Below are 27980 nucleotides of genomic sequence, written 5' to 3'. Positions count from 1 at the left end.
AGAGCAGGGGCCACGTGTCTTATGAAGGTGCTTAACACAGAGTGGTAACTATTGGCAACATTTCATCCTTGCCACAACCCTGGGAAGGAGGCAGCAGTATCCCCACTTTACAGATGAGAAGACTGAGGCTCAGAGAAGTTAACAAACAGTCTCAGTCTCTCAGTTAGTCAGTGGTCCAGCTGGGATTTGGACCCAAAATTCTTGGACTCCAAAGCCCACTGTTTTCTTTCTTTAATCACCCTGCCAGTGAAATCCTTGCTCTCTGGGGACAAGAAAACAAAATACAACAGATCTATCATGAAAAGCAAATGGGACTTTTTTTTCATTGTAATAACACCAAGTGTTCGTTCAAAGCCAGGTAGAGATTTTTGTTTAATATACTGGGTGATTTTTATTGAACAGTTTCCTTGTAATAGGAACCGGCACCAGACTTTTCAATTTTCTCTCCGCCAGAGGAAATAAACCAGCCACCCCTCCCGCACTGAGCCAGTGTAGAGTGAGAACATCTACACACCCCTCATTGGGACTCATGACTCCAGCTGCCCATGGCATCCCTCCTGGCTCTGTTAGGACATCAGGGCTTAGTGCTAATTCCTGGGCATGGTTGAAATGGGCCCAGCCTGGGAGTTTGAATCTAGCTCTGTCATTAGTCTGTTGCTGTGTGTCTTGGAGCAAGTTGCTCAACCTCTCTGTTAAAGACACCTACCAGGTCCACCTCAAAGATGATTCAGGGGCTCAAGTGGCCCAACTAGAAAAAAAAAAAGTTGTAAGCATAAGGCCTTGCCTTTGTGTATTTTGTTACCACATTACACTAGGATTGGTGAAAAATGGTATTGAACAAAACGATCCCCGCCCTGCCCTTCTGTAGGTTTTAGCCTAGGACTCCCACCTGGGTGTGTACCACAAAGCTCCATGAAGGCTGTAACCATGCCTTTCTGCTCACCACTGTAGCCCCCGTGCTCAGCACAAAACTTGCCTTTTAGCTCAGGATCAATAAATAAACGTGTACAGGTGTGGTGTGGGTGAGGGCAATAGAGGAGCAGCTGAGCTCTCCTCGGAGATGCTAGGAAAAGCTTTTGAGCTGAGTCATCAAGGATGAGCCGGAGGGGGCTTCCCTGGTGGCGCAGTGGTTGGGAGTTCCAAAAAAAAAAAAAAAAAAAAAAAAAAAGAATGAGCCAGAATCAGACAGGCAGACACGGAGAGGAGGGGCTTACAATCTAGACCAGGGGTTGGCTACCTATAGCTCATAGGCCATGTCCAGCCCACCATCTTTTTTTTTTTTTTTACAGAGCTTTACTGGAACACAGCTATGTCCTTTCATTTGTTTACAGATTGTCTATGGCTGCTTTTACACTATAACATCAGGGCTGGTTAGTTGCAACACAGGCTGTATAGCCTGCAAATCCTAAAATATTTACCATCAGAGAAAGTTCGCTGGGTCTTGATCAAGACAAAGGAATCAGTCCCAGAGACCTCTTGCTTGCTTGGAAATAGGATCGGCTACCTAACTTGTGTGGCCCGGTGCAAAATGAAAATATGGGGTCCTTCCTTCAAAAATGATTACAAATTTCAAGATGGCAAAGCATTAAACCAAGAGTGAGACCTTCTCAGCACAGGGCCCCATATGACTGCATGTATGGCAGGCTGCAGAGCCAGCCCTGGGGTCAGTTAGAGGCCCCTCTCATGCATTTTCTTGGAGAACTGCCTTGGGAGCAGAGTTATAGGGAGAAATCACAACCCAGGGCTCTACGTTGGGGCTCAGAGTCTCCAAGTCCCAAGCTTCCCAGGAGGACCCATCTCAGGCGGGACCTGCTCCACAGAGCAAGGACGTGGAGGACCAGCCTTCCCTTCTCAGCTCCCCTGCACCCCCATTTCATGGAGCCTGGTGGTGATGAAGAAGCAGAGATGGGCTCAGCTCTCTCTCCCCCATCAGCTGCATCTTGGTTATCAGACATGAGGCAGCTGTGGGAAGAAACATGACAGTTGAATGGGAGCCTCTCTGATGCCACTGTTTCCCACACACGCATCTGAACTGTCTGGTGGGGGAGCAGTGGTGGGGTGGAGGGTGGGACCTTGCTTTATGCAGCTATGGGTCAACCAGACAAGGAACAGGGTTTAATGGAAATTTGCCGAGCTAGGTAGCCACTCAAGTTTGGCTCCCTGGATTCCTGGTCCACTGGACACCTTCTCCCACCCCCTAGACCCACTCTTAGCTTCTCCATCCTTTGTGCCTGAAAGCTGACCTGTACTAGTAGCATCAATGGGTTTTCTTGCCGGCTGACTCCCAGTCGTATTTGGCTAATGGAAGGCACCTGCAGGAGATGGGGGTAGACAGGTGAAATTGAGAGGACAGTGTATTTATTCTCCAGCTCTTCCCTCCTGGTTCCCCGTGTCCCTCTACCTAAGTTCCTGTTGGGTGGCGTTTTCCTTCATCTGCCACTCTCTCAGGTGCAGGTAAAACTCCCACCCCTTTGCCCCTTTCCCTTTGCCCCTTAAAAAACTAGCAGCTCCCACTGGTCCCTGCCCCAGGTGCCACCACACATGCCTTGCTGGGATCCCTCAGCTCTGTTCACACCTTTGTAAATAAACCTGGTGTTGAACCCTCCTCATTTACCCTCTTTGCATGGACTATCTGTTTCCTGCTGGATCCCACCTGATCCGACCTCTTCCCCTGCACACCCAAATGTTGCTCCAATCAAATAGAGGCTCTCACGAGGCAGTGGAGGTGGCACTGGCATTTCCTGTGTGTGCAGGTGGGGGCTGAGATGGAATTCCTCCTTGACAAGAGGAGAAGCATGCAGCTGTGGTTATTGCTGCATACAAATCACACCGAAATGCCGCATCTGAAGACACCAGCTATTTCATTACGTCACGTGATTGTGTGGGTCTGGAATTCAAACAGAGCCAGGCTGGGTGATTCTGATGCTTTGAATGGCATCACCAGGGGTCACTGGGTCATGTTCAGTGTGGCGGCTGGTCTGGTCTGCAGGGGTCAAGGCAGCTTCAGTCATGTGCAGGCAAGGCTGGGCTTTTGGGTCCCTCTCATTCTCCACGTGGTCTGTCCAGCACCATGGACAGAGACAGGGAGTGGACGTCTCCAGCCTCCTAAGGCTTGGGCATGGAAACCGGTATGCTTTGGCACTTTTGCGTATCCCGATGGCCAAAGCCGTCACAGAACATGCCCCGTTCAGAAGGAGAGAGCATAAACCGCTGTCTCTCAGTGTGGGAGTGTCAAAGAATGTGGAGCCATCTTTAATCCTCTACACAACAATTATCCTTCCAACAACTGTCATCACCTTCTTCATTTGCTTAACGTTGGGCCCACAAGACCATTGTCTGAGGCCAAATTCACCCTGAAGATTGTATTAATCTGATATACACTGAGGGTTTTATTTTTAATTAAAGGACTTCGGACCCACATAGCTTATCCATCTCGACACTGGTCCCACCACTTCTCACTACCTGCCAGAGGCTCACACTCAGGCTTCTGCCTGGTTTCTGGGGCCTGTAACTGCGGTCCTAGATTAGCAAGCACAGGGGACAAGTTTACTCTGATGAGTTCATGCACCGGGACACAGATACACACAGATAACCCAGGCTTTTATATAACACAGCTCTCCCAGCCTTATTTCTAGGAGGGAATGCTGATTCAACAAACACTGAGACCTTATCTGTTAAGATTCCCAAGATGAAGCCAGCATGGTGTCGGGAAAGAGCCCTGCACTGGGAGAACAGGAGCCTGTGTTCTTGTCACTGCACTGCCTATGTGACCTTGAGCAGGTCACCAGCCTCCCTGGGTTTCTGCTTCTGCATCATTCAGGACAAGGAAAGAGCATGGTTTGGAGTCACCCTTAGTTTGAAGCCCAGCTCTGCCACTTGTCTTGGACAGGTCACTTCAACAGTCCGGCCTCAGTTGCCTCCTCTGAAAACCGGGGCCGCAATGAACATGCTACCAAGCTGTTGTGAGGATAAAACACGGTGACGTACAGATCGCTTGTTTCCTAGCAGGCACTCCTGACTTTCTGTGCCTCCTTGGAGCCTTCAGAGCCCAAGACCCCAGTCTGAGCTGGGATCACTCACCTCCATGTCTAGCACAGGTAGGTGCTAGACACGTAGTAGGTGCTCAGCAAACACTTGTTGAAATGAACTGGCTGTTTGGCAAACAAAGCAGTAGCAAGAGAAATAAAAACATTCATCCATTAGAAAACCATGTATAAAAATGTTCTTAGCAGCTATATACATAGTAGAACCCAACCAGAAACCATCCAGGTGTCTATTTAACAAGAGAACGGCTCAACAAACTGGTCTCATCTTCCAATAGAATACTACTCAGTGATAAAAAGGAATGAGCTACGGGCACACACAACAGCAAGGGTGGATCCCAAAAAAGTTATGCTGGGAGAGAAGAGCCTTCACGGAAAACAACCAGCTGTATGATTCCACTTATATGAAATTCTAAAACAGGCCAAGAATGGTGTGAGAAAAATCAGAATAGTAGTTGCCTTTGGGGGCAAGGGTTGACTGGGCAGGGCAGAGGATCTTTCTGGAGTGATGGTGATGTCCTATATCATGAGAGGGGCTTGGGTTACACAGGTAGATGCATGTGCCAGAGCTCATTGGGTAGTGCACTTATGATTTGTGCATTTCATTTTATGTAAATTTTACCAAAAGAGAATTAGAAGTAAGTGTAACTCTGATTAGTGATATGCGTGCTGAAGCATGTAGGAGTAAAGTGTACCTGATGTCTGCAACTTACTTCGAAATGCACCAAATAAATACAAGTGGATGGATGGACGGATAGAGGGAGAGAACTATATGGTAAAGCAAACATGGCCAAGCTCGTTGCAGAAGGCGGGTGGTAGGAATATGGATGTTCGCTTTAACATTCTTTGCACTTTTCTCTATGTTTGAAAATGTTCATAGGTAAATGTTGGGGGAATAAAATACGAGGCTGTTAAGACCAAGCTGGGGTAGTGGGGGGCGACAAGTGCAAGGTCACACAGTCTTTGACCAACATTAAGGCTGGTTTTCAGCAAAGTAGAAGTCAGTTGTGAAGACGCAGTAGAAAAAGGATTGTATTCCCCGAGCTGAATCTGGACCGTGGGCACGTAGGCAAATGCAATCACTCTGACTCTGTGTCCCCCTCTGCAAAATGCAGACAGCACTGCCCACAGGGGCGTTGCTGGGACTAAATGAGAAGCCAGAAGAATTGAACAAATATGACTTCATAAGGAGCTGGCAGGAAGCAATTTGATTCTTTCCAAGCAGGCTGACCCCACCTCCTCACTGGGATTTCAGCTTAAATATGAAATTTAAGCTCCAGGAACGGGCTTCCCCTGGCGGCCTAATCTGCTGTGGTCCCCACCTCCTCCATCCATCACTCTGTCTTCATTGTCTGTAGGACACTTGTCCTGATCTGATGTGTTTCTTCCATATTCCTTAATTTGGTTTATTGTATCTCTCCTCCCACTAGAATGAGGTCTCCAGGAGAAGAGGGTCTTTGGCCCGTTCATGACTTTATCCCCTGCACCTAAAACAGTCTCTGGCACATAGTAGAGACACAGTGAATCCTTGTTGAAGGAAGAAATAAATGAGCAGGGATAAGCTTAGTGTCACCCCTCAGATCGCAGAATTATGCGACTCGGAGTTTGCCTGTTGCTAACACCACCTGCACGAAATAGCAGGAAGTGAATTTAGAGAGAGCCATCTCCGCCCCATTTAACAGATAAGAAAACTGAGGCTCAGAGAGAGAATGCAAGTTTCCCAGCATCCATTGCCACTTAGTGACTGAGCCAAGAGGGGGCCCAGGCTCTTACTCTTTCTCTCCAGCAGGCTGCTGGGGCTGCCCGGGGCAGCTGCAGACGGACAGACAGTCAGGCTCCACTGGGCCGGCTGCCCGCATGCCGTGTGCTAATTACAGGGGGCAGGATGTGCCAGCCTAGCAGTGTTCGCTGGCGCGCCCCGCCCCCTGGGTAGCAGGTGGGCAGCCTGGCACAGGCGGCTGATGGGTCATGTCCACTGGTCTCCCAGCGCCTGATCATGCTGACAGAAGGCTGGTCATCTGCAGCGCCTGCCGAGTGTGGAGGGCCTGCAGGTTGGCACAGTGAGGTCCCTCCACACTACGGGCAGCCCCTCCTGACTGTGTCAGTCAGCCAGACTGGCAGAAGCTGGGCATCTGTCCCCACGATGAGCCCTTGCTGGACGCAACCTGTCCACACAGGTGTGCTCGCTGACAGGCAGCCCAGGGGGTGGCATGGGGACCGAGTGCTGAGCATGGCACTGCGGGATGCTGTTTGGGGTGTCACAGGCAGGGGATCGCACACAGACACATGGGTGCTGGGATCAGACAAGACTCAGCCACGCCCCCACCCACACCCACACCTGCCCAGCCAGCTTGGGGGGATCCAAAAATCAAGTCACAGCCCTGAAAAGGGGGCTGGAGAAGTGATCTCTTCTCTCTGTCCCAAAGGCCTCTTCCCAAGCCAGACCTGCTTGCCCCTAGCTGTGTTGTCCACACTGCAGATAAAGGGATCTTTTTGACCCTGGTGGGAGCTGTCACTCCCCTGCTTGAAGCCTTCAGTGGCTCCCCATCTCCCTCTGACAAAATAATATCAATAATAATATCTACTACGTCATATCTGCCGTGCTAAGCATTTTAGAACTAATAAAATAGCACATTTTAGAACTAATAAAATAGCACACAATTATAGAGCCTTTACTGTATTCCAGGCTTCTTTCTAAGCAGTTTACGTGGAAGAACAAAAATCATCCTGTAGCCTATCACCTATGAGGTGGTACTACTGTTATCCCCGTTGGATAGATGAGAAAACTGAGGCAGGGAGATGTGAAGTGACTTGCCCAAGATCTTGAATTAGATTTGAACCTAGCATTCTGACTATCACTACCAAACCCAGACCCTTCACATGGGGTCCAGCTCCCACGGCCACACTCCGCATCCCAGCATCCCACAGAGCATCCCACAAAATCCATCTTGAAACTCCGCATCACTTTTCACCCATGCCTGGCCTTTTCTCTTACTTTTGTCTGGCATCCTCTGTGTCTGGAGTGCCCTCCTGCGTCCTCTTGTCTGCCCTGCAAACTCCTCTCCCTCCTCCAAGGCACAGCTCAGAGTACCCTCTTCTGTGGGTACTGCCTGAGCTCTCCCTGGCAGAGCTCTCTATTTGTCTGCCCTGTGCCACTTCCGTTCCACGCCGAGCAGCCCACGGCAGGCAAGCATGTGCTGCTGATGTTTCTTTCTGTGATTCCCCTACCCTGCCCTTTCTAGGAGTTCCTTGATGGCCAGGACCTTGTCTGATGCACCCTCTGTCCACAGGCCTGGCCGCCAGGAGGTGCTGAACCAATGAACAAACAAGTGAATGAATGAATGAATGAGAAGTGTAGTCACTTGGGTTCGAGGAGTGAAGGCTGAGGGCAGGTATGTCAGGGAGACATAAGGTGGTTGAAAAAGTTCCTCCTTCCTCCTCCATCCCTGCCCCACTGCTTCCAGAACATGGCAGGGGAGAGCTTTGGCCATACTGGGAAGAGCCCTGTCTTTGGGGTGACTACATGACCATGGGGCCCATCTCTAATGCTGGGGATCATTACCCGGAGGCATGGAATAGACAGCAGGGATTGGGGTGCCCTGACCCAAAGGCAGAGGACGGACAAGAACAACCCCGGTGCCGCATCTGTACAGCACTTGATGGTGAACCTTGGTTTCTGGGGTCCCAAGCATCAGTGGGATGTGGTGCAAAGAGGAGCCAAGGACCTGGCCCCCAGCCCTGTCACCTCCTTCCTGTGTGGCCCTGGGCCTGTCTCTCCCCTCACGGAAGGCCTTGGTTTGGCCTTCTATAACGTGCAGGTTCTAGATGGGACGGTCAAGGGTCCCTCCTGCGCTGAGCGGCCGGGCCTCTCAGGCGCCAAGGGTATGGCACCTGGGAAAGCTGCGCAGAGGCCTTGGTTGCGGGGGAGTCCACGGGAGTTAGGGCATTGTCTCCCCATTTTGGTCCCCAACCCCTGCGTTCAACTGACTCCATGCAGCTTGTTAAAAATCCCCAATCCAGACTCCACCCAAGACTCACTGCATTTGAACCTCTGGCATGGGCTTCCAGGGAAATTGACATTTTCAAACCCTACTCTCACCTGGCTAGGTGATTCGTCTGTGCACCGAAGTCTGAGTGTCTAGCATCTATCCAGGTCCTTCCAGTCTCCCCTGCTTCTTGCCTGCCAGCCCCTGCAGTGTGGGTTTTGGGGGGTACACAGGAGATGGCGAGGGAGGTCTCAGAGCATCTTGTGTCTGGTGGAGTCTGGGGGCTCAGGTGGTTGGGTTCTGACTGTGGTTTTGCATTTGACTGGTGGGAGCCTGCCCCGGGGGTGGACAGTGGCAGGAGGACAGCATTGGCGTGATGGTGTCTCCCAGCCTGGCATTTCTCAGACACATGCCCCCCCCCACACACACACCCCAGCTGATGCCCCCTATCCCCTGGCCCAGAGCAGGGAACAGGGTGTGTAAACTGGGCTTACTCCATGGGTACAGGCATCATTCACACACACACACACACACGTGCACACACACAAACCCTCATGTTCTTCCCCAAACATCTAGAGCTACACTAAATATTCTCGCCATTACTTTGCTCTACACACACACACATATGCATCCTTACATGTAGCCTACAGGCATGTAGGCTTGTCCACTTGCCCCTGCTGACAGGTGTCCATCCCCAAAGCCCCTGAACACAGGCTTTCTTATTTGCACTCACGCTCATCCACATGAGCCGGCCGCCGGCAGCCCCTGGGACCCCCTTGTGTTCACTGCCGTTGCACACGCACCTCCTCATACTTGCATAGGCTCTGCCCATGTGTGTGCCCACAAAACCAGCTGCCACGCCTCTGCCTGCCATTCTTACCAGCCCCCGGGCCGCCCCACACCTCATCCCTGAGCTGCTGTCCGCCTTTGCACGGTAACCAGATGAGACAAGCAATTTATGACACCAGCTGTCTCTGTTAAAAACCGGATCTCACACACACACACACACACGAGGGGAAGCCAATTACCCCGAGCCCAGCCCTGCCAGAAGCCAGGACTCACAAGGGAGATGGAGTGGGGGTGGAATCTGGCCACCCAGAGTGGTGAGTGGCACCTGACTTGAGGATTCCCAGCCCTCCCTGCTATCCCTGGGAATCCGGCATCCTCCTCCCCCAGGGTCCAGGGGAGCCTGCCCTCTCCTCTCTGTGGCTGCTCCCCTGGCCCAGCTCCCAGGCCCAGGAGATGCAGAAGCAGACTCAGGGTGGAGAACAGGCGGGCAGGGAGTCTAGAGGAAGAGTGGTCCAGGGTCACCATGGCAACAAGGAAGGCAGGAACCCCGTGCCCCTCCTACTGCACAGTAGTAAGCCAGGGGGAGGCTGCATCGCTGTCCCCTCTTCCTCTCCATTTTTATTCTCCTTGCTCCTCTCTGAGCAGGTGCCCTGCACCCCGCCGTGGTTTCCCTCTGCCTAGAATACCTGCTCCCTTCCTGGCCTCAACCCAATACTTCATCAACTCTACTGCCTGGGCCACTTCCACTCTGGACCTCGGAATCAGACCCAGGTTCAAAATCTTCACTCCTCCGCTGACAGACCGGGTAGCCTGAGTGAGTGGCAGCCCTTCAGCGGCTTCAGTTTTTGCATCTATAGAAGGCATGTTCATTTCTGTACAAATATTGACGGAGAGCCCTCTCTGTAGCCGGCTGTCCTGGGAGTGGGCGATACAACATTGAACACAGCAAAGTCGCGGCCCTCCTGGGCTTCAGGTTCTGCTGGAGGAGTTGGAAGACACCCAGCGCAGACATTTAAGTGAGATGATTATGTTTCTTCACCGTCTCACCTGCTGTGTCCATGGCTGCCCTCCTGGAATCGAACACACCTCATGAAAGGAACTCAATCAATAAGCGAATGCTTGAATGCACAAATGGCTTGAGCCCTATGCCGAGGCTGACTCCATCTAAGCCTTTCTCTAACACTAGTTGATCTTTGCACTGGGCCTCGGAGGGAGCTTTCTCAGCGTAATTTCTGAGTGGTTGGATGGAGACACATCTAAGTAGACTTTAGAACATTCCTTCCTTCGCTGACTTGTTGATTCACTACACAAACGTACATTATAAGGACAGACTGTGTGCCAATCCCATGCTAGGCACTCGGGGTTGAGTGAGGTGGGGAAGAGACTTCTAGGTGACGATTGCATGGCAGAAGTTTTTAGATATGCTTATCACATTTTACAGGAAGATTTCACATATATTTGGGTTTTTAAAAAGTACTGCTAACCACTCTGGGGCATAGGTCCGATGAACACTTTACAGATGAGGAAACCGAGACTCCAAGACTATCAGTGACTTGCTTGAGAACACAGAGCCAGGAAGTGACAGCCCCAAGGAGGAACTGAGCCTCTTCACACTTGGCCCAGCATTCTAGCCACCATTCGTCACTTTCAGTGTCCCTTTCCCTACAGCTACAACTCTATAAGGCAGCCACGACTCTCGCCCATTTTTCAAAATTAATTAAATTATTTATTTATTTATTTTTGGCTGTGTTGGGTCTTTGTTGCTGGGCCCGGGCTTTCTCTAGTTGTGGCAAGCGGGGGCTACTCTTCGTGGCGGTGCGCAGGCTTCTCATTGCGGTGGCTTCTGTTGTTGTGTAGCGTGGGCTCTAGGCTCACGGGCTCAGTAGTTGCGGCACGTGGGCTCAGTTCCATTTTTCAAAATTAATTAAATTATTTATTTATTTATTTTTGGCTGCGTTGGGTCTTTGTTGCTGGGCCCGGGCTTTCTCTAGTTGCGGCGAGCGGGGGCTACTCTTCGTTGCGGTGCGCAGGCTTCTCATTGCGGTGGCTTCTGTTGTTGTGGAGCGTGGGCTCTAGGCGCACGGGCTCAGTAGTTGCGGCACATGGGCTCAGTAGTTGTGGCACACGGGCTTAGTTGCTCCGCGGCATGTGGGATCTTCCCGGACCAGGGCTCCAACCCGTTTCCCCTGCATTGGCAGGCGGATTCCTAACCACTGCGCCACCAGGGAAGCCCGCTCTTGCCCATTTTAATAGCCTGGGAGCTGCCTGGAACCTGCCAGTGCTGGGATTTGAACCTGGGCTGGCCTGACTCTGGAGCCATCACTCCTCCATGTCTAATCAGTTCATTAAAAACCCTCCTTGCAAACTCTCCCTCTCACTGCCCAGCCACAGAAACCTCAGCTGTTCCATTTCTAGGAGATAAAATTCCTTCGCGGCTGGAGAGGAGTTGGGATGATGTAGGCAGGCAATTTAAACAGCTCCAGCAAAATACACTCTCTGCCACTATTACACTTTCCAGCCGCGGTGGGATTGGCCCACAAGTGGATATCAAGTTTATTACAGCTATTTCCAACCTGTAACTGGTTTTGTGGAACACAAAGAGAAGGAGGTTGGGGGGTGGGGGAGCTGATTTTTACCCCCTTCTTTTTTTTCTCTTCCCGATGAAGGCACCCAGAGACATCGGGAGGAGGCTAGAGTTGGAGACTTATTTGTTTTTCAAATGGAAAACCCTGGTCGGCCCCCGCAGGCTCTCACGCTGCTGGCAGGACTCAGTCCGTTTGCCACACTTTGGTGGCTCCACTTGAAAATCAACCCAGCCTGGCTGAAGCCAGATTTGCTGGTCGGGGACAGCCGGCGCCCTGGGACACGGTCGGGCAGGCTTGGGACCCGTGGGCAGCTGTTGAGCCTTGGCTGGGCAAACCGAGCGTGAATAAGTGTGGCCTCCAGGGCCAGCTGTTCTAGAATCAGAACATTTGGGCATTCGGGGTAGAAATGGCCCTCAGAGGTCACTCTGCCCCACGTCTCTTCACTGAGCATTTAGGGCAACTGAGGCCTGGAGAAGGGAGACGTGCGGAGGGATTTAGAACCCAGGTCTCCATCCAGTGTAGCTGATCAGTCAGGGGCTGGATACCAACCAGGGTTCTTGACCTCCCCAATAAATAGAAATTGACTAGAGGCCAGACAAGAAATTCAGGCAAGGCTTTATTGGGGCCCGGCTGAAGCAGGGGGAGCGAGAACAAGTAAGAGGTTCCTGCTCGCTCGCCGAGCTGGGGGGCAAGCTGGTTCCTTAGACGGGGTGAGGGTAGGGGTGTGTCCAGATGGGTGGCTTAGGTGTTCTGCCCCAGTCCCTTTGTGGTGTTTTGTGTGCAGGGGGCATGCGCGGTACACTGCTTTTGCTACACACCCAGTTCTTGCTCCCGGCTCTTCAGAAGTGGTAGATAGGTTTTTTTTTTTTTGGTCTTTTTGTATCTTTTGGTCCAGAATTTACCCCAACGGTGCATGCATTCAGTTATTTTTAGTCCCATATAGTTTCTTTGTATTTGGTTGCTTGAGGAGAAACTTGTCTAGGTACAAGCACTGCAGCAAAGGGCCCCAGGTCCCAGCCTGTCTCGGAATGACCTCTGAGAAAAAATACCTCAGACCCATGCTGGTTCCTTCTGGGGCATCACTGCACGGATGGTCCCTCCACCTTCCCCACTGGGCCTGGTCCTGTTGGGAAGCCCCATGAAACTGGGGCGTGGGCACAGAAGGCTGTTCTGGGGGCAGGTCTGTGTTGTAGGAATGGCTTCTCTTTTTCCTTGTGGTGCCCCAGCGCCTGGAATGTGGTAAGGGTTCAACTCACTCTAACAAATAGTTACTGAGTAAGAACCAGGTGCCCGACTCTGGGGGCAGAGCTTGAACAGGGCAGATAAAGACCCTGCCCTCATAGAGCTTATGTTCGAGAAGTAGCTCACATTCAAGCCCTGTTTATTGACTCACTAAAAATCTGTTGAATGAACGAATGAGTGAATGAACACACAAGCACATCTCCCTCTGGGGAAGGGAAGACCCACACATCTTTGGCTCTCCAACAGCACCTTGACTGCTCCCACTAGCTTTGCCATTCTCTGTCTGCCCTGATCTCCTGGTCCCAACCCACTATGGGCACCGGGGGACTGTCTTGGAGCCCCCGAGACTAGCCTGCCACCACGTCCTTGTTCTGAGCCTCCTCGAGCTCCCTCTTTGGGCTGATAGAATAATATAATAATTCAGCAAGTTCCTGGGCCTCTGCTTTCCCCACACACAACCCCCAGCCCTCCAGTTCTCAGTTGCCCACACTGGCTTCTGGCTCCTCCCACCCGCCTCCCTCCCCAGAAATGGACCCCCTTCTTTCATTTACTGATTTTTTGCATCCTCTGGCTTTTCAGCAAGAGATACTCTGCTCTCCAGCCCTGAAGAGTGAGAAGGGACCCAGAAAACGAGGTGGTTCAGAGAAGTGTTAGTATTTACAAAAATAGCTGTCTCCACTGAGCACTGACCATACACTGGGTGATCTTTCCAAGCCTTGTCTCGTTTAATCCTCCCAAGAAGATAGGTTGAGTTGTCCCCATTTTACAGATGAGGAAACTGAGGCTTAGAAAGGTGAAGTAGCTTGCTCAAAAGCACAAAGTAGTAACCAAAAATCAAGAATTCGACTGGGGTATGGGAAATCAGTATTGCTTCTTGCTCAAAAGCCTCCCACAGGCAGGGAGAAGCAGCCTGAGACTAGATACCCCCTGAAAAGGGCCCGCCTCCTCCAGGAAGACTCCTGTGATCACCCCCCCGCCAAAGGAATTCTTGGCTCCTCCATGAGCCTCAGATGACGCTTGGCAAATACCTGTTGCTACATCCATGATCTCCCAGACTTTGGCCTCTCGCTTAACTGTGAGTGGTGTTATCTCCCCCACCAGACTGTGAATAAGCTCGTGATGGGCTGCAACGGTGTCTGAAATTCATTTCTTTCTCTCCGATGGGGACTAGAACTGTGCCTGTGTGTCTTAGGCCTGGCGACACGTTTCTAGAACTAAAGGGAAGGTGTCTTGCAGCATCTTCTCAGGCTTACACCATGCCCTCTGCCCACTGCCTGTGATTACCCCCACCCCCTCCCAGCCTCTGTCTTGAGGGGTTCAAACCTCCAAGAACTACAGAATAACCTCCTTGCAAATAGCCACTTGCCCACTGGCCTGGGGCCTGAGAGTGAATTTGGAGTCTGTTACTTTCCTTAACCTTCCCTGAGGCTGAGGGAGGTCTGAGAGCCAGCTGCAGGGAGCTGGGACCGTGGATGCCTTGACTGGAAGGAGATCAGTGCTTGTCTCCGGCTGCCCGAGGCCAGTTTAACCACAGCAGCCAGCGGGCCCCAGAGAAAAAGATGTAAATGAAACCAAAGTAAAACTAGGTGCGTCCTTGAAACTCCCCTGTCCCTGGGCCTGAAACAGAGATTTACGATTCAGGTAATTCTTCGGTGCTTTATCTGGGGTGTGTGGGTATGTGTTGAGTACGTGTGGGGTGTGGGTGTATTTTCCCACTAATAAAAACCTCAGTCCCGGAGAATAAATTTGAGGAGACAGTTTTACTGACAGATTTTTTTTTCCTCCTTTGTATAATAAAAAAAAAATGGAGTGAAATTTGAAATTGGGACGATAAGGGCTGCCGCATTTTAGGAGGAGATAAAAAAGCAGTACCTGAAGGGAGGCGAGGCTGCAAGTCAAACAGGCAGGATGCCTTCCACTTTTACGACTTTAGGAGAAGATTACTCAAAGCTCCGCCGGGCTTCTGGCATCCTGCCTCCTGATGAGACAGCCGCTGAGTGTAGAGAGAGAGGCCCCGAGAGGCGCTTAGCTCATCCTCAGCCCTTTCAGCCTAGTGGGTGGGATGGGAACCCTGGTCTGGGAGCCAGAGCTCTGCCAAGAGCCCGTTGTGGGACCTCGGATGAATCACTTTGCCTCTCCAAGCCTCAGTTTCTTCATCTGCAAAATGGGAGATTACTGTCTATTCTGCTCTATACAAAGAGATGTGCTTCAAGCAGATTTCTCAACCTTGGTATTGTTGACATTTGGGGCCAGATAATTCTTTGGGGGCCTGTGCATCGTAGGATGGTTATAGCATCCCTGGCCTTTGCCTGGTAGATACGAGGAGCACGTCTTGCCCCTGAGTTGTGACAACCAAAACTGGCTCCCGACATTGTCAAATGTCCCCGTGAGGAGGAGGGGGCAAAATTGTCCCCCAGTTCAGGGGCCTGGTTTACAGGTACTTTGCTCTTCTTCCTCAGGCTTCCTCCATTCTCATCATCCCCTGTTTGGGAAACTGGTGGGAGGCAATGTGAGAGGACCAGAGGATGAGATGTCTTGCCTTCTGACTGCAGCCACGCACGGTCAGAAAAGCGCAAAGCCCTCAGAGAGGGAACAGGTGAAGTGTATGAGCGGTGGATGAGCCTGCTGGAGGCACAGAGGTGTGAGCTCAGCGAGGAGACACCGTGTAGTGGGAAGTCCCACCACTGATCCCTCTCAGGGTCCTGGAGCTGGTGAATGTGTTATCATCACTCTAACCCTCACCAGCCGGGGCTCCCTGGGGACCCCGGTACTAATAGAGGTCTCCTACTCTTATGGCACACAGCTGGCACTCAATAAATGCTGGCTGGATTGCACTGGATCTGTGTTCCCTAAACCAGCAGCACTACCACCTTGGCCAGACAGATGTGGTCCAAGTCAGCTGGGGTCCAGATGTGCCCAAAGGAGGCCAGCTGCCCCCGGGCCAGTCCTGCCAAGAAGGTGGCAGACCCAGCTCCAGGGTCAGTCCGCCTTTGCTGGGCTGGGGAAGCACCTTTCGGCGTCTCGAGCCCTCCCCCAAGCCCCTTGGAGAAACCCCACCCCCAGCCCCCTCTCCTGCCTCCAGCACACAGAGCCACAGGGAGTTAATTCCACTTCTTCAGGAAGTGGAGGCCTCCCTGTTGCAGGCTGTTAGCGAGGCTGCAACTCTATAATAGAGTTGCTGAGACAAGCGGAAAACTGCAGCTGAGTAAACAGATAAATAATTGAAACAGAGACAACACATACCTTGCTGCTTTGTGGAGTAACACTTTCATTAGCGGGAGGCAGCACAGCAGCGGGGATGGGGATGCGGACAGGCGGCAGGCGGGATTAGGGCACACTTTGGTCCGGCTTTTAATCAGCTGTGAACAGCTGGGCACCTGTGCAGCCTTTGTCTTCCAGCGTGGGCTTTATTACCACCTCCTGAGAGCCCCTGCCTTCTCGGGGCCTCCTTCGTATTCCTATGTGAAACGGGGACTTCCTGACACCCCTCCTGGCCTGTCCCAAGGGCAGCCAGAGGCAGGCAAGTCCCCCACACTGTCCTCTTCTCTCCATCGCTGGTGTCAGCAGACTGGGTTCTCCCTAGCCACCCCAGGTTCCCCTGTCTCCAGACAAGTCCCTTCAATCTCTTCTAAGGCCAGAGGGAGCTTGTAAATAGAATCTGAAACTCTGCACCTCCTTGGCCTTCGGGGGAGTTGAGTTCCTTTGCCCATCAGGCGCTCCCTGATGTGGCTCCCATTTCACTCCTCGGAGTCTACTCTCTTCACTTCCTCTCTGCCCCAGGCACTCTGAACACAGTCTCGTTTCACTGAGCACAGATGCTTCTTTCCCACCCCAGGGCCTTTGCTCCTGCTGTCCCTTCTGCCTAGAAAGCACTCCCTCCATTTACTAGGCTGGTTCCTACTCTTCCTTCAGAAGACAACTTATGCACTGCTTCCTGCAGGAAGCCCTCCATGATTACCCTATCCCCAGGATGGGACCTTCCCCTCCTCTGGGCTCTCTAGCTATTCTGGTCTTCTCCCTTGAAGAATTTATTGGAAACCATTGCAGTTTAGCTTGTTTGAATCCGTATGAGATCTTGGTACAGGTGCCTGCCCTTGGCCCCATTTCTTCTCTCTTTCTATCCAGCCTGCTCCCCCATTCCCTCTCTCCTTGGGTGGGGTTGGCTTTGGCACTCTGGCTGACTCTGCAAAACACATTCACACTCTCTGGCCCTGTCTGCGGCTCCCCAAGGTTTGCTTGTCATTTTTGCAAGGCCAACAAGTGGGATGCAGAAGTGGGACCACCTGGTGCATCGGAAAGGGCCAGAAGAAGAGGCAGCCCTACTCCTCCTTAGCTGTAGGACCTCAGGAAGGCACTTGACTTCAGAGCCTCAGCCTGCACATCAGTGATGTGGGGATGACCTGGGAGGATAATAGTGATGGTTGTGACATCTCCCCCGAGAGGCTTCTCCTGGGGCTGCCTGCATCTCCCCAGCATCCCAGGAGCCCACTCACCGCCTGGAGGAAAGGGGTGGCAGGGCTGGCCGAGCACTCACCTGTGACTCCTCTGTGCTCTGTTGCAGGTGACGGATGGCGGCACCATCAAGCAGAAGATCTTTACTTTCGATGCCATGTTCTCCACCAACTTCTCCCACATGGAGAACTACCGCAAGCGAGAGGACCTGGTGTACCAGTCCACCGTGAGGTGAGGGCTGGGAGGTGTCCGGGGGGCCACTTCTCCAGCCCTTTCATGTCTATCCCACATGCAATGCTCTTGTAGTGGGGAGGGGGGGTCTCAGGATCACCCTCCATGGGCTTGGAAGGCAGAGCTGGGGCTGTGCTGCAGAAGGGGGACCCATTCCCAAGGGGAGTCATCCCCTGGAGAGAAGAAGCAGGAAGGGGTCAAGTTGCAGCTCTGTCACATGGAGCAGACCCTTTATGTTGGCCTCTCCAGACGGCTCCTCCAACAGTCCCCAAAGTGGGTTTTCCAAACCCCTTTCCAGGTGAGGACACTGAGGTCCAGAGAGGGTGAGCAATATGCCGAAAGTCACACAGCCAGGAATGCCAGGGGTGGGATGTAAACCAGCTCTACCCGGTTCAGAAGCCTGTGGAATACATCCTATTGTTCCCCACGGGCTCTAAACCTGGGAAGGAAAACAGACCCTAAACAACCGGACCCTAGGTTCAAAGCAGCAACAGGATGGGGAAGGAAGAGCCCTTGGGGATGGAGATACTTAATATTTCTACCCCTACCCCTTTCCTAGAAGACTTTAAGGTAGCGGATCCCATTCTAGACCCTGCTGTGTCCTAGGCATGTGGGCACCCACGGCCCCACTCCCCTCCCACCCACTGCCTAAAAGGCCCCAATCCTATTTTATTGCTCTGACCCTTTACACTTGATGGGTGCTGTTCCCTTCGGCCACCTGGTAAACTCCTCATCAGCCTTCAGAACCCAATCGAGCAGGTCCTCCCATGTGACACCTTCTTTAGACAGTCCGCCACCCCAGCAGAACTGACCTCCCCCAAAGCCAATGGCTGCGGCTCCTCCAGAACACATGCATACACACACACACACACACACACACACACACACACACACACGTGCGTGCTTTTTCACACTACACAGCCAAATGCTTTGCCTGGTGGCCAGGCAGAAAGTGGCAGTCTGCTCCGAAGCTAGAGGACAACCTGGCTACACCAGGCACGCGGGGAGATGCTGCAGGAGACAAGCTGGCTCGCACTGTGCTTCGTGGGGTGCCTGCCGCGTCCCCGCTTATGCCTTACCCCTGACCCGCCAGGAGGATAAGGCCCCGCTCTGCACACACAGGTTGGTCCTTCTCTCTGTGACCATGAGCATCAGGACAGAATGGGTGCTCCCCCTTCACCTTGCACCCTCAGCTCTCAACACGAGGCCTGACACACAGTAGTTACACTATAAGATTTGCAAATTGAGTGGATGACCCTGGGCACCCTCCTTGGCCCTTTGGGTGTCAGTTTCCCTGTGGATAAAAGTAGAAAATGGGACAAGAAGATTGCAAAGGGTAAATCCAGCCCTGCGTAGGGAATCTGGCCGGTGGTCCTTCCATGCCCACTTTGGTAAGAACGGAAGGTGGGTGTCTCTCCTGGAGGACCTTTCTGCGTGCTCCTCTCTCTGGGCTTTGTGTTAGGAGCTCAGACCCAGCGTTTGTTGGGGGAATCTTGTGAGAATGTGGATGTGAAGGGGCTCCAAAGAGGTGTACAAATGGCCACACAGATACCTTCATCCATCTATTTATGATTTCTCCTACACCCGCTTCCCAAAATGATTTGGGGTGCCTTAAAGCACACCTAAGACCCACCAGTTACCATCAAAACGAAAAACAGGTAAAAACTCATTTTGGAGAAGAAAATAGCTATCCTGGGAGCCACAGATGATTTTGCACAAGTGGACATTTAGATCACCTCCAGCTTCCCAGAAACCCGTCTCCGCCTGCCACACATCTGCCTGGTTACCAAAGTCTCTGGGAAGCAACAGCTCCCCACATACCATCATTTTCAGTCCCCCACCCGCGGCTGCAGGTGTGGTCTCCAGGGTGTTTCCTTGGCTCTGACCCCCACCATCTCATGTAACCAGAGCACAGCCCTGGTAGGCAAAGACCTGGTTCAAAGCCCAGCTCAGCTACTTCCTGCTGAGTTACCTTGGACCATAAGGACCTTGACCTCTCTCTGCCTTGGTGTTCTCACCTGTAAAGCAGGCTTAATATGATTGGCTTAAACAGTCGTTGTGGGGTTTGATGAGACTTACGTCTGATGGCTTGCGTTCTAATCCTGGCTCCTCCACCCCCTTGCTTCAGTGTAATCTGGGGTTGGTAACTGTGCCTGAGTTTCCCAGTCTCTAAAAGGGAATGACAACAGGGCGAAGCTCACTGCAACCTCGTGAGCTGAGTTAATAATTTGCATAAAGAGCAGCCGTAGTTGCTGAGTGGTGCCTGCTGCTCTTATTGCCTAGAAAAGCCCTCCTTTCCTCATCATAAAAAAAGAAGCCCTCCCCTTTCCCCAAATCTCACAAAACCCTCCTTGTGCACTCTTTCTCTTGATCCTCACTAACAACGCCGGGAATGCAGGCAGGTATTATTATTGTTATTATTTTCTGTAGTCCTGATTTTACAGATGGGGTCAAAGTTCAGCAAGGTCAAGGGACTTGCCCAAGGGTCCCCTGCTATAACAACATCAACTTGGTTGGACCTCAACTCACCTCATCCCACCCCTCCACCACACTGCCTTTCTCATTTTACAGCTGAGGAAACCGAGGCTCAGAGAGGGAAAGAGACTAGTCCAAGGTCACACAGCAGCTCAATTGCGGCCAGTGCTCTCTTCTTCCCCAGCCTTCTCCTGGAACCTTGGTTACAGTGGGGTGTGGGTCTCCCAGGCAGAGAGCAGCAGGGCAGGGGGGCCTCAAGGAAGCCACAGAAGAAGGGAAGGAAGGAGCAGGCCCTCTTGGAGAGTCTGATCCTGTCACGGAGAGTTGCAGCCGCAGGAGCAGCTGTGCTAGCTGGCTGAGGCTGCTTCTCAGGCTGCAGGGTTTCTTTAGGGCTGGTGAGGGGTGCGGGACTCCACATTTACATATAAATGGAGATGTTTACAAATTAATGCATCTCATCTAGAGACAGTCCCAGCCCCGCAGCTGTCTGGGCCGCTTCCTCTTCAGCTGGGGAAAGTGGGAAGAGAATGAGACTGAGAAGATTACCAAGAGTTGGCAGAGAGCAATTTTCTGGGCAGCCAGGGGAGCCTTAGGGAATCCCAGAGCTTTTCCTCCCACTGGTGGGGTTCCCGGAGGGATGGGAGTCAGGTGGGGTTCCCGGAGGGATGGGAGTCAGGTGGGGTGACAGGGCTTCTGTCCCCAGGTTGCGGGGTGCAGGTGTAGGGCCCCAGTTCATGACCTCTTGGGCAGGTCACTGCCCCTCTGCACACCCCAAAGATTCCATCGATCAAATGCCTTTCTAGTTCTGAGCCTCAGAGCCCAGAGCTCCCAGTTTGGAATTGACAATAATTTATTCCTTCAAAGGATATTTAACTGAGCACCTACTAGGAGCCTGGTATGATGCAGGTACCAGGGATCCAGTGGGGAACAAGAAAGACGGGGTTTTACACTCTCGTGGGGGAGACAGAGAGGAAACGAGGGAAGCAAGACGTCAATAAATTTTTCATGACACATTCCATAAAGATGTGGGTCCGATGGTGATCACGTAACGAGGGGCAAGCAGCTTGCAGTGCCAGGAGGACTAAGGTGCTGGGGTGGCAGGCAGAGCCTCCCAGGAAGGTGGCCCTGGGCTGAGACCTGTGGGCTGGGAAGGAGCCATCCATGGCGGGGGCAAGGCAGGTGTGGCAGACGTCAGAGCCCAAGTGCCAGGGAGTTGATGTCTGGGAGCAGCCTCGGCCAATGACTGATGGGAGGTGTTAGATGAAACCCCAGTCCCCTCGTCCCCCCAGTGGGGCAACTCAGATGTGTCTTCTCCACTGTCCCCGAGTTCCCCAGCGGGACTGAATAACCTCCAGGATGTACCTGTGTTGACTTCCCTTCCACTCAATCCCCACTCCCTTTCCAGCTGCCTGGGATACCCTCCTAAATAAGCCAGCATCTCCCAATTGACTCCTTGTCTCAGGTTCTGTTTCTCAGGGGCCCCTAAGTGGGGACATAGGATATTAGTAACAGTCCCACCTGTGGGCATCCTGCACATCTGCCATCCTCTACCCCTGCCCTCTCAGGCCCTGCCTCGGGCCCCGTTCACCTGTTCCATCAGGCCGGGCACAAGTGGACCAGATGCATGGACCCCCCTCACTGAGGGGAAGATTGTGTGGGCAAAACTCATTAATCCCTGCAGAACGTGGCCATCCCCAAATGGCAGCTGTGACCTCCTTGGAGGTCAGGGTGAATCACAGCGAGCCTTCACCAGCCCCTGCTCCCCCCACCACAACTTGTGCCTTCTGTTTCCCGAAGTCCTCTGCAGTCCATGCCCCATCCCATCAGCCCAGGGTTTCCCTAGGAACACCAAGCAGGCTTCACTGGCCCTCATTTGGCGGTGAGGGAAATCTAGACTCAAGGGTTCAAGAGTGCGCCCCTCCCACGCCTTGCCCACCTCTCTTTGCCGAGGCCCTACTCATCCTTTCGGGTTCAGCTTAAATGTTGCTTCTTCTAGGAAGCCCGCTCTGACTGCCCAGACTGGGCCAGGCACCCCAGTGCCCTTCCCCTCCCATACTCACTGCCCTGACACCGGGTATTCGAAGTGCCTCCTGCACTTGACCGGAAGCCCCACGAGGATGGGGATTGGGGGTGATGTCTTCACTGCCATCTCTCCAGCCGCCCAGCCCAGCACCCCCTGCCCAGTGTGGACAATTTGTAGATAATTGTGGAGTGGGTGAGTTAGTGGTAGAAGGCGTGGTGGATGTCTTTCACTGACACTCTCACGGCTGCGGGATAAACTTTGGAAGAAGGAATTCAGGCCTCCTCACCTTCCCCCAACCTGGGCATCATTTATTTGTCACAAAGGAATGGAGCAATCGCTGTATGTCAGGGACGGTGCTGCTGATAAAATGGTGAACGAGACATAATCAGACCTGCTCTGGTGAGTCTTACGATGCAGGGGTGAGGAGAGACAGACTATAAAAATGTGTTTGAAAGAATATGGAAAAATATCTTCAGTAGGTGATGAAGGAAATAAGGGAATGTGATGGAGATGATGACAGTCGTGGAGTATGTGAGGCGGCGGTGGGGGGAAGGGGGAGCGTGCTATGAGGTTTCTCATAGGAGACATCTGAGCAGGGAACTATAGGATAAAAGAAGCCCGACAGACCAGGCTGGAGGTAGGGAGGGCATTCCAGGTAGAAGGCACAACAAGTGCAAAGATCCTGAGGTGAGAAACAGCTTGGCGTGATCTAGGAGCTGCCAGAGGGCCAGCGTGGCCAGAGTTCAGGGAGCAAGGAAACAAGTTGGCTTTTATTCTCAACGTCCTGGAGCCACTGAAGGTTGGGGTCTCACGTGATGTGTCTTGTAAAGCTCACCCTGGTTGCCAAGCAGAGCATGGGTTGGAGGGGTCAGGCAAGGAAGACAAAGCTTTCCTCAGAGGGGTCTGGGGAGGGAGAGAGAGGTCTCTTCATAGGTCTCAGGACTTAGATTCCAAACCTGAGTGAAGCTGGGAGAGGGAGCTGGCCCACCGCTTCGGGCTGGCAGGGGCCAGGAGGCAAAGGTGAGGTCTGATTGCCACGCGCTGTGAACATGTGACCAGGCTCCATTTCCCCCCACCCCCCTGCCCCCAAACCTGCAGGAGGTTGAGAACAGCTGGGAGGGTGGGGGGACGGGGCAGAGCCTGGGGGCTTCGTGGGGAATGTGAGTGCACAGTTACACCTTCCTAATTCATATTTATCAGAGGAGGGAGACGTGGGAGAAATCAAGTAAATGAAAGAAGAGCCTGGAGGATTGAGGGCACGGAAAGACACGCCACTCCCTTTATCACTTTGAGATGCACCCGTTCGTGTAGTCTCTTGATAGCTCATATCGAGTGTTTACTGCATTCAAGGCACAGAGCTGGGGGGCGGGGGGCACAGTGCCCAGAGGTGGGCAAGACGCAGCCCCTGCCGCCGTGGAGCTCAAAGCCTTCTCCCTCTTCCCCCACCCCACCAGCATAAGCTCCTCCGAGGCTCTGCTATATCGTTTTCATCTCAGTGACCTCAGAACCTACTTGGCATTTAGAGAGGAGCTATAAATATTTGTGGGATGGAAGGAAAGAGGAGATAAAACATGGAGATAAATAGCTAACAATTCAGGTAATCAAGTGATGGCTACCACGGGGAGGATTTAGATGTAACGCGATGATGAATCAGAGATGGAGAGCCCGGGCGAATCGTGGAGAAGGTGGCATTTGAAGTGGGCCTAGAAGCATAAGTAGGTTTTAGACAAAGAGGAGCCTGGGAGCGGATACCGCAGGGAGCGGACACTGTGTGTGCAAAGGCACGGAGGCAGGTAGGGAAGTGCTGAAGTAGTAGCAAGGCTGCTCCAGGCAGGCAGACGGAGGTTTCAAAGTCACGGCTCTCCGGAATCTGTTCCAAAGGAAAAATGGGGTTGGTTTTAAAATAGACATATTCACCGTTGGGTCCAAAGATCAGAGGGGGGTTTGTTTCCCTTTGAAATGTTCCGTGTCCCTTCTGTAGGGTCAGCTGTTAGCAGGCAGGGCAAACTCCTCCACCGTTGGTACACAAAAAAATGCCCTCTGACCCTTGTTGATTTGCAAGCGTGAATTCCACAGCTCACCTCTTTGCACGTTATAGTGGACCATACATCTTTTGTCTCCAGAACGTACATAACCCATGCTGCTTGCACAGGACATGGTCTTTCATTTATTCATTTACTTGAGAACTCAGCAAACACACATTGGACACCTACTATGTGCCCACCTGGTGCTGGGTGCTGGGAGAGTCGATGAGCTCAGACCCTGCTCACAGGGAACTATCAAGGTTACACCCAGTGCTTGACCTACTGTAAACCCACTCCTCTCTCTCCCACCCAAGAAGCGAATGAGCCAGTGACGTTGTAAGGATAACCGTGAGCCCTTTCAGCACTTTGCTCGTAACAGCTGCCTCTGAGTAGCATCAGCATTGAACACCTCAGGTCTCCAACCCCAAGTGGCAGCTGGGTCCCCAAATCAAAACCAGAGATTATTTTAGGAGTCGGGGCTGCAGTCTGCCTCCCAGGAAGTTTTCAGCTGAGCGCTCCCCTCACAGCCCACCGCGCCCTAAAGGAGAGGCTGCCAGTTATGCCACCTGAGCACGAGCTACCCTCCGTGGTGTCTACACCACAAGCCGATCAGTGCACCACCTGCATTAGAATCACCTTGGGAGTTGCTTAAAAATATCAATTCCTGGGCCCCACCAAGACGGAATTTGATTCAAGCATCCTGGAGCAAGGCCTGGGGAAGCAGTCTTTTTAAAAAAGTCTTCCAGGTGAAGATGTTGGCAGCGAGATTTGGAAAGCTCTGCTGCATGCCGCACCTCCCATCAGCCCCGATGTGCAGATGGGGCCAAAGAATTCAGCGGGAAGCTGCAAGGCACAGACCATTCTCATTGCTGCCGGTAGCCGGTGGGCGACAGATGATGTCCTGAGGCACCCGGGGGCCAGACTTGTTTGGGTTAAAGATGACCAAACAGCTGGACCAGCTAGTGACCTCCAGTCCAGGGTGACCTCACAGGCACCAGCCATTCAGGAGTCTGGGCCGTCCCCACACCAAACACCACGAGGTATCAGCGGATGGAGTAATAACGGTGTGCTGGGCCCGGTGCTGAGCTTCTCGGGAAGTGAGGACTTGACTGGGGGGCAGGGGGCTCAGGGGCAAAACGTTCTTTCCACGGCCCCCTGGGATTTTCCCCCAAGGTGGAGTGTACCCACACTTTCTGAGCCAGAAGTTTCACTGGACCCCATCCCCAGCCTCCCGCCCCCAGAGCATCCATTAGGGAAGAGTTCCTGGACCCACCCTCTGTGTCAGGCCTGCAGGAAGTGCTCTGCAGAGACGCCTGCTCTCAGCTGTCCCTCTTGGGTCTTGTCTCTTAGAACTGGACCCTCCCTTCTTCATCTCTAGGTCCTCAGTGCCTGACACAGGGCCTGGGATGGAAGCCCAGGCCCTCAGTAAAGGTTTCTTGAATCAATAGGCTGAAAGCCTATCCAGATATGGAATTGTCATTTCAAACAGTCAGCAAAGCTTTTTTCCATCCATCATCGGTTTAACCTGAGCAACCATCTCGTGGAGTGCAGATCTCAGACTCATTGAATCCTGTTATATAGATGATGACACGAAAGGACAGAGAGGTACAGTCACTTGTCCAAGGTCACACAGCTTGCACATGGGGAAGCTTGGGTTCATACCCAAGCCGTGGCGTTCAGCCACTGGAGTCATATTGGGTCTCTGGGCCGTCAGGGGCAGGCTCATCCAACAAGCAGTCATGAGTGACCACCCCGTGCCAGGACCTCTGCCAGGCGCTGGAGACCCGAGTGACTTCGTGAGGGTATGTGACCCTGTGTCTTCATCCCGACATGCCCCCGCACGAGCGCATGTACACACGCGCACACACACAGTGGATCTGTGGCCCCCCGTGCTTGATGCCTCCAGGTAGGACGCTGCCAGAGTTAGTCACCACCTTAAAGATAGACACTGCCTGGCAGTTCCAGGCCCCTGGACTCCCTGGCCAAGGAGACCAAGTGATGTCCGATTCTGGCCCTAGAAATGCGACTCCCAGGTCTCCTTGTCTGCCTCCGCTGGTGGCGTCAGTTCCATTTACCTGCTGAGAAATCCACTGAGGCGAACATGCTTCCACTGCTCTGCCTAAGTCCTCACTGAGCACGATGGCGTCCCCTATCCCCCCACTTTCCACCTGCCCCTGCTGACCTCTCCTCTCCCTGCCTCAACCCCCTGGTGTTAACATCTTAGTTTCCACTTCTCTCCTCCAGCGGTCGCCTGTCCTTTACCATTTTGAAACCCAGCAGTGGGTCCAGGCCCCGTCCTCCCCGACCCTGTTGTCTCCGCACAGAATCAATGCTACCGACAGTGCTCCAGGAGAACCCTGTGCGTTGCATTCAGCTCTTCTCATGCCAGGTCGCAATTTTTCACTCACACAAATCTGCCCCCACCCAGGCCATGAGCAGCCCAGGTGGGGCCAGTACCGGCGGCACGGGCTGGAACTCGGTACCCTCCTGAAGGACCAGTCCTGGTGGGTTCTGCCTCCCTTCACTTCCCACTGGTAAAGGTCGACCTTCTTCTACTTTTGCTCCTTGAATTTCAGTTTTTCCTCTGGTTTCCCTTTCTCAGTGTGATCGTCACCTTTCCTTCATTTCCCCCTCCCCGTGCAGGGCCTTGCCCTCCTGTTCTGTGCGCACAGACATACACGTGCACGCACACACACAGGCGCGATGCTTTTCATTCTCCTCTCCCTGCACATTCTTGCATCTCTTGGCTTGGAGTCCCTCTATGGCCCCAGAATCTCCCCAGCAGCACAGACCCTAGATCCCGAAGCTCCAAGTGGGTCCCCATGCCACACAGGGGGTGGAATCCCGGGTACTTCTCTGTGGCTCGTTCTTGGGTTAGTGGAGACCTTAGACACAGTGACTGAGATGTGTGTACTCCGCTGGGTCCACAGCTGGCACAGAGCAGCACACTGCATCCACCCACCCCCATTCTGCATTTGTCCCGAGGCCCACTAGGAGTCTACTGGGACTCCCAGAACGCACCCTTCTCACCAGTTTCTTCCCAGGGGAGGGAAGTGCTTGCAAAGCTGTCTGCTGCCCTCTGGTGATACCCTGGGGTATTACAACGAGGGAGCCCTCTGCCTGTGCCCCGTCAATCACCAAGGATGGGTCTTGTCCCTCAAGAGTAGGGACCTTCCTCCCTTCATCTCTAGGACCTCAGTGTCCAGCACAAGGTCTCAGTAGTGACCTCTTAAACTGATGAGCTGACAGATTATCCAAATGTAGAATTATTATTTCAAACTGTCAGCAAAACTTTCCCATCCATCATTTGCTTAAACCCTATGGAGTGTAGATCTTAGACCCTATTTATGGGGACCAAGCTCAGCACAGAGAGAGGAAGTGACCATCACAAGAGCTGGGAGAGCTTCCCCATCACACAGAACTTTCCTCCTCTGGGGGCCTCCCCCGTGAATGTGGCTGAGCCCCTATGCCGGGGGGGTGGGGGATGGGGTGGGGAGGGAGCTCTGGCGGTTTGCCTTTTACCAGGGGCCTTTCGGAGACAGTGTCTTCACCCAGAATCAACCCCGAGGAACTGCAAGCCCAGTGTCAGGCGGCACCCTGGGTACGGGGTGTGGAATGAAGTTCTGATGACAGGTCCGGTGCACCACGGTCAGGACTTGCCCTAGTTATTCACTCGTTGTTTAAAAAGTGTTTCTTAACTGAAGACCTCGGGGGACAAGAGTGAGCAAGGGAGACAAGAACCCTGTCCCCACGGAGCTGATATTCCTGGGGTTATGCTGGCAACACAGGGAGAGGACGGGGGCTCTCTGAGGCCTGGATGGCAAGATGAAGCAGCCACGTAAAGTCCAGGGAATGAGCATTCCGGCAGAGGAGGAAGCAAGGGCCTGGGATGGGAGCAAGCTCCATGCGACAAGAAAGAGCAGAAACAAGCCCAGAGAGGCTGGGGGATTGACCGCCCCCGCGAGGATTGTGGGAGATGAGGGGAGGCGTCAGCAGAGGCCAGATCTCAGGGTGCAGACCTCTTGAACGATTCCATACCCAGGAATCGCTTATTACAATACAGATTCTCATTCCATGGGTCTGGGGGAGGGCCCCAGGTCCTATGGCTCCAGTCATCCCCCAGGTGAGGC

At 53.0% G+C, this 27980-nt stretch overlaps 1 protein-coding gene across 1 annotated transcript in view; it reads left to right on the top strand.

Annotated features, from left to right (window-relative positions):
* The window catches only part of IGSF21 (immunoglobin superfamily member 21), a 137875-nt gene that overhangs the window by 40987 nt on the left and 68908 nt on the right, over nt 1-27980 (top strand). The window contains exon 3 of the mRNA XM_024749982.1: nt 17207-17328. Within this exon, the coding sequence (XP_024605750.1) occupies nt 17207-17328 (122 nt within the window). The remainder of the gene's footprint in view (nt 1-17206; nt 17329-27980) is intronic.

The sequence above is a fragment of the Neophocaena asiaeorientalis genome, unplaced genomic scaffold (genome assembly GCF_003031525.2).
Source record: "Neophocaena asiaeorientalis asiaeorientalis breed wild unplaced genomic scaffold, Neophocaena_asiaeorientalis_V1.1 scaffold275, whole genome shotgun sequence".
NCBI classification, from domain to species: Eukaryota; Metazoa; Chordata; class Mammalia; order Artiodactyla; family Phocoenidae; genus Neophocaena; species Neophocaena asiaeorientalis.
The sequence above is the reverse complement of the archived record's forward strand: the minus strand, read 5'-3'. Positions and strand labels throughout refer to the sequence as shown.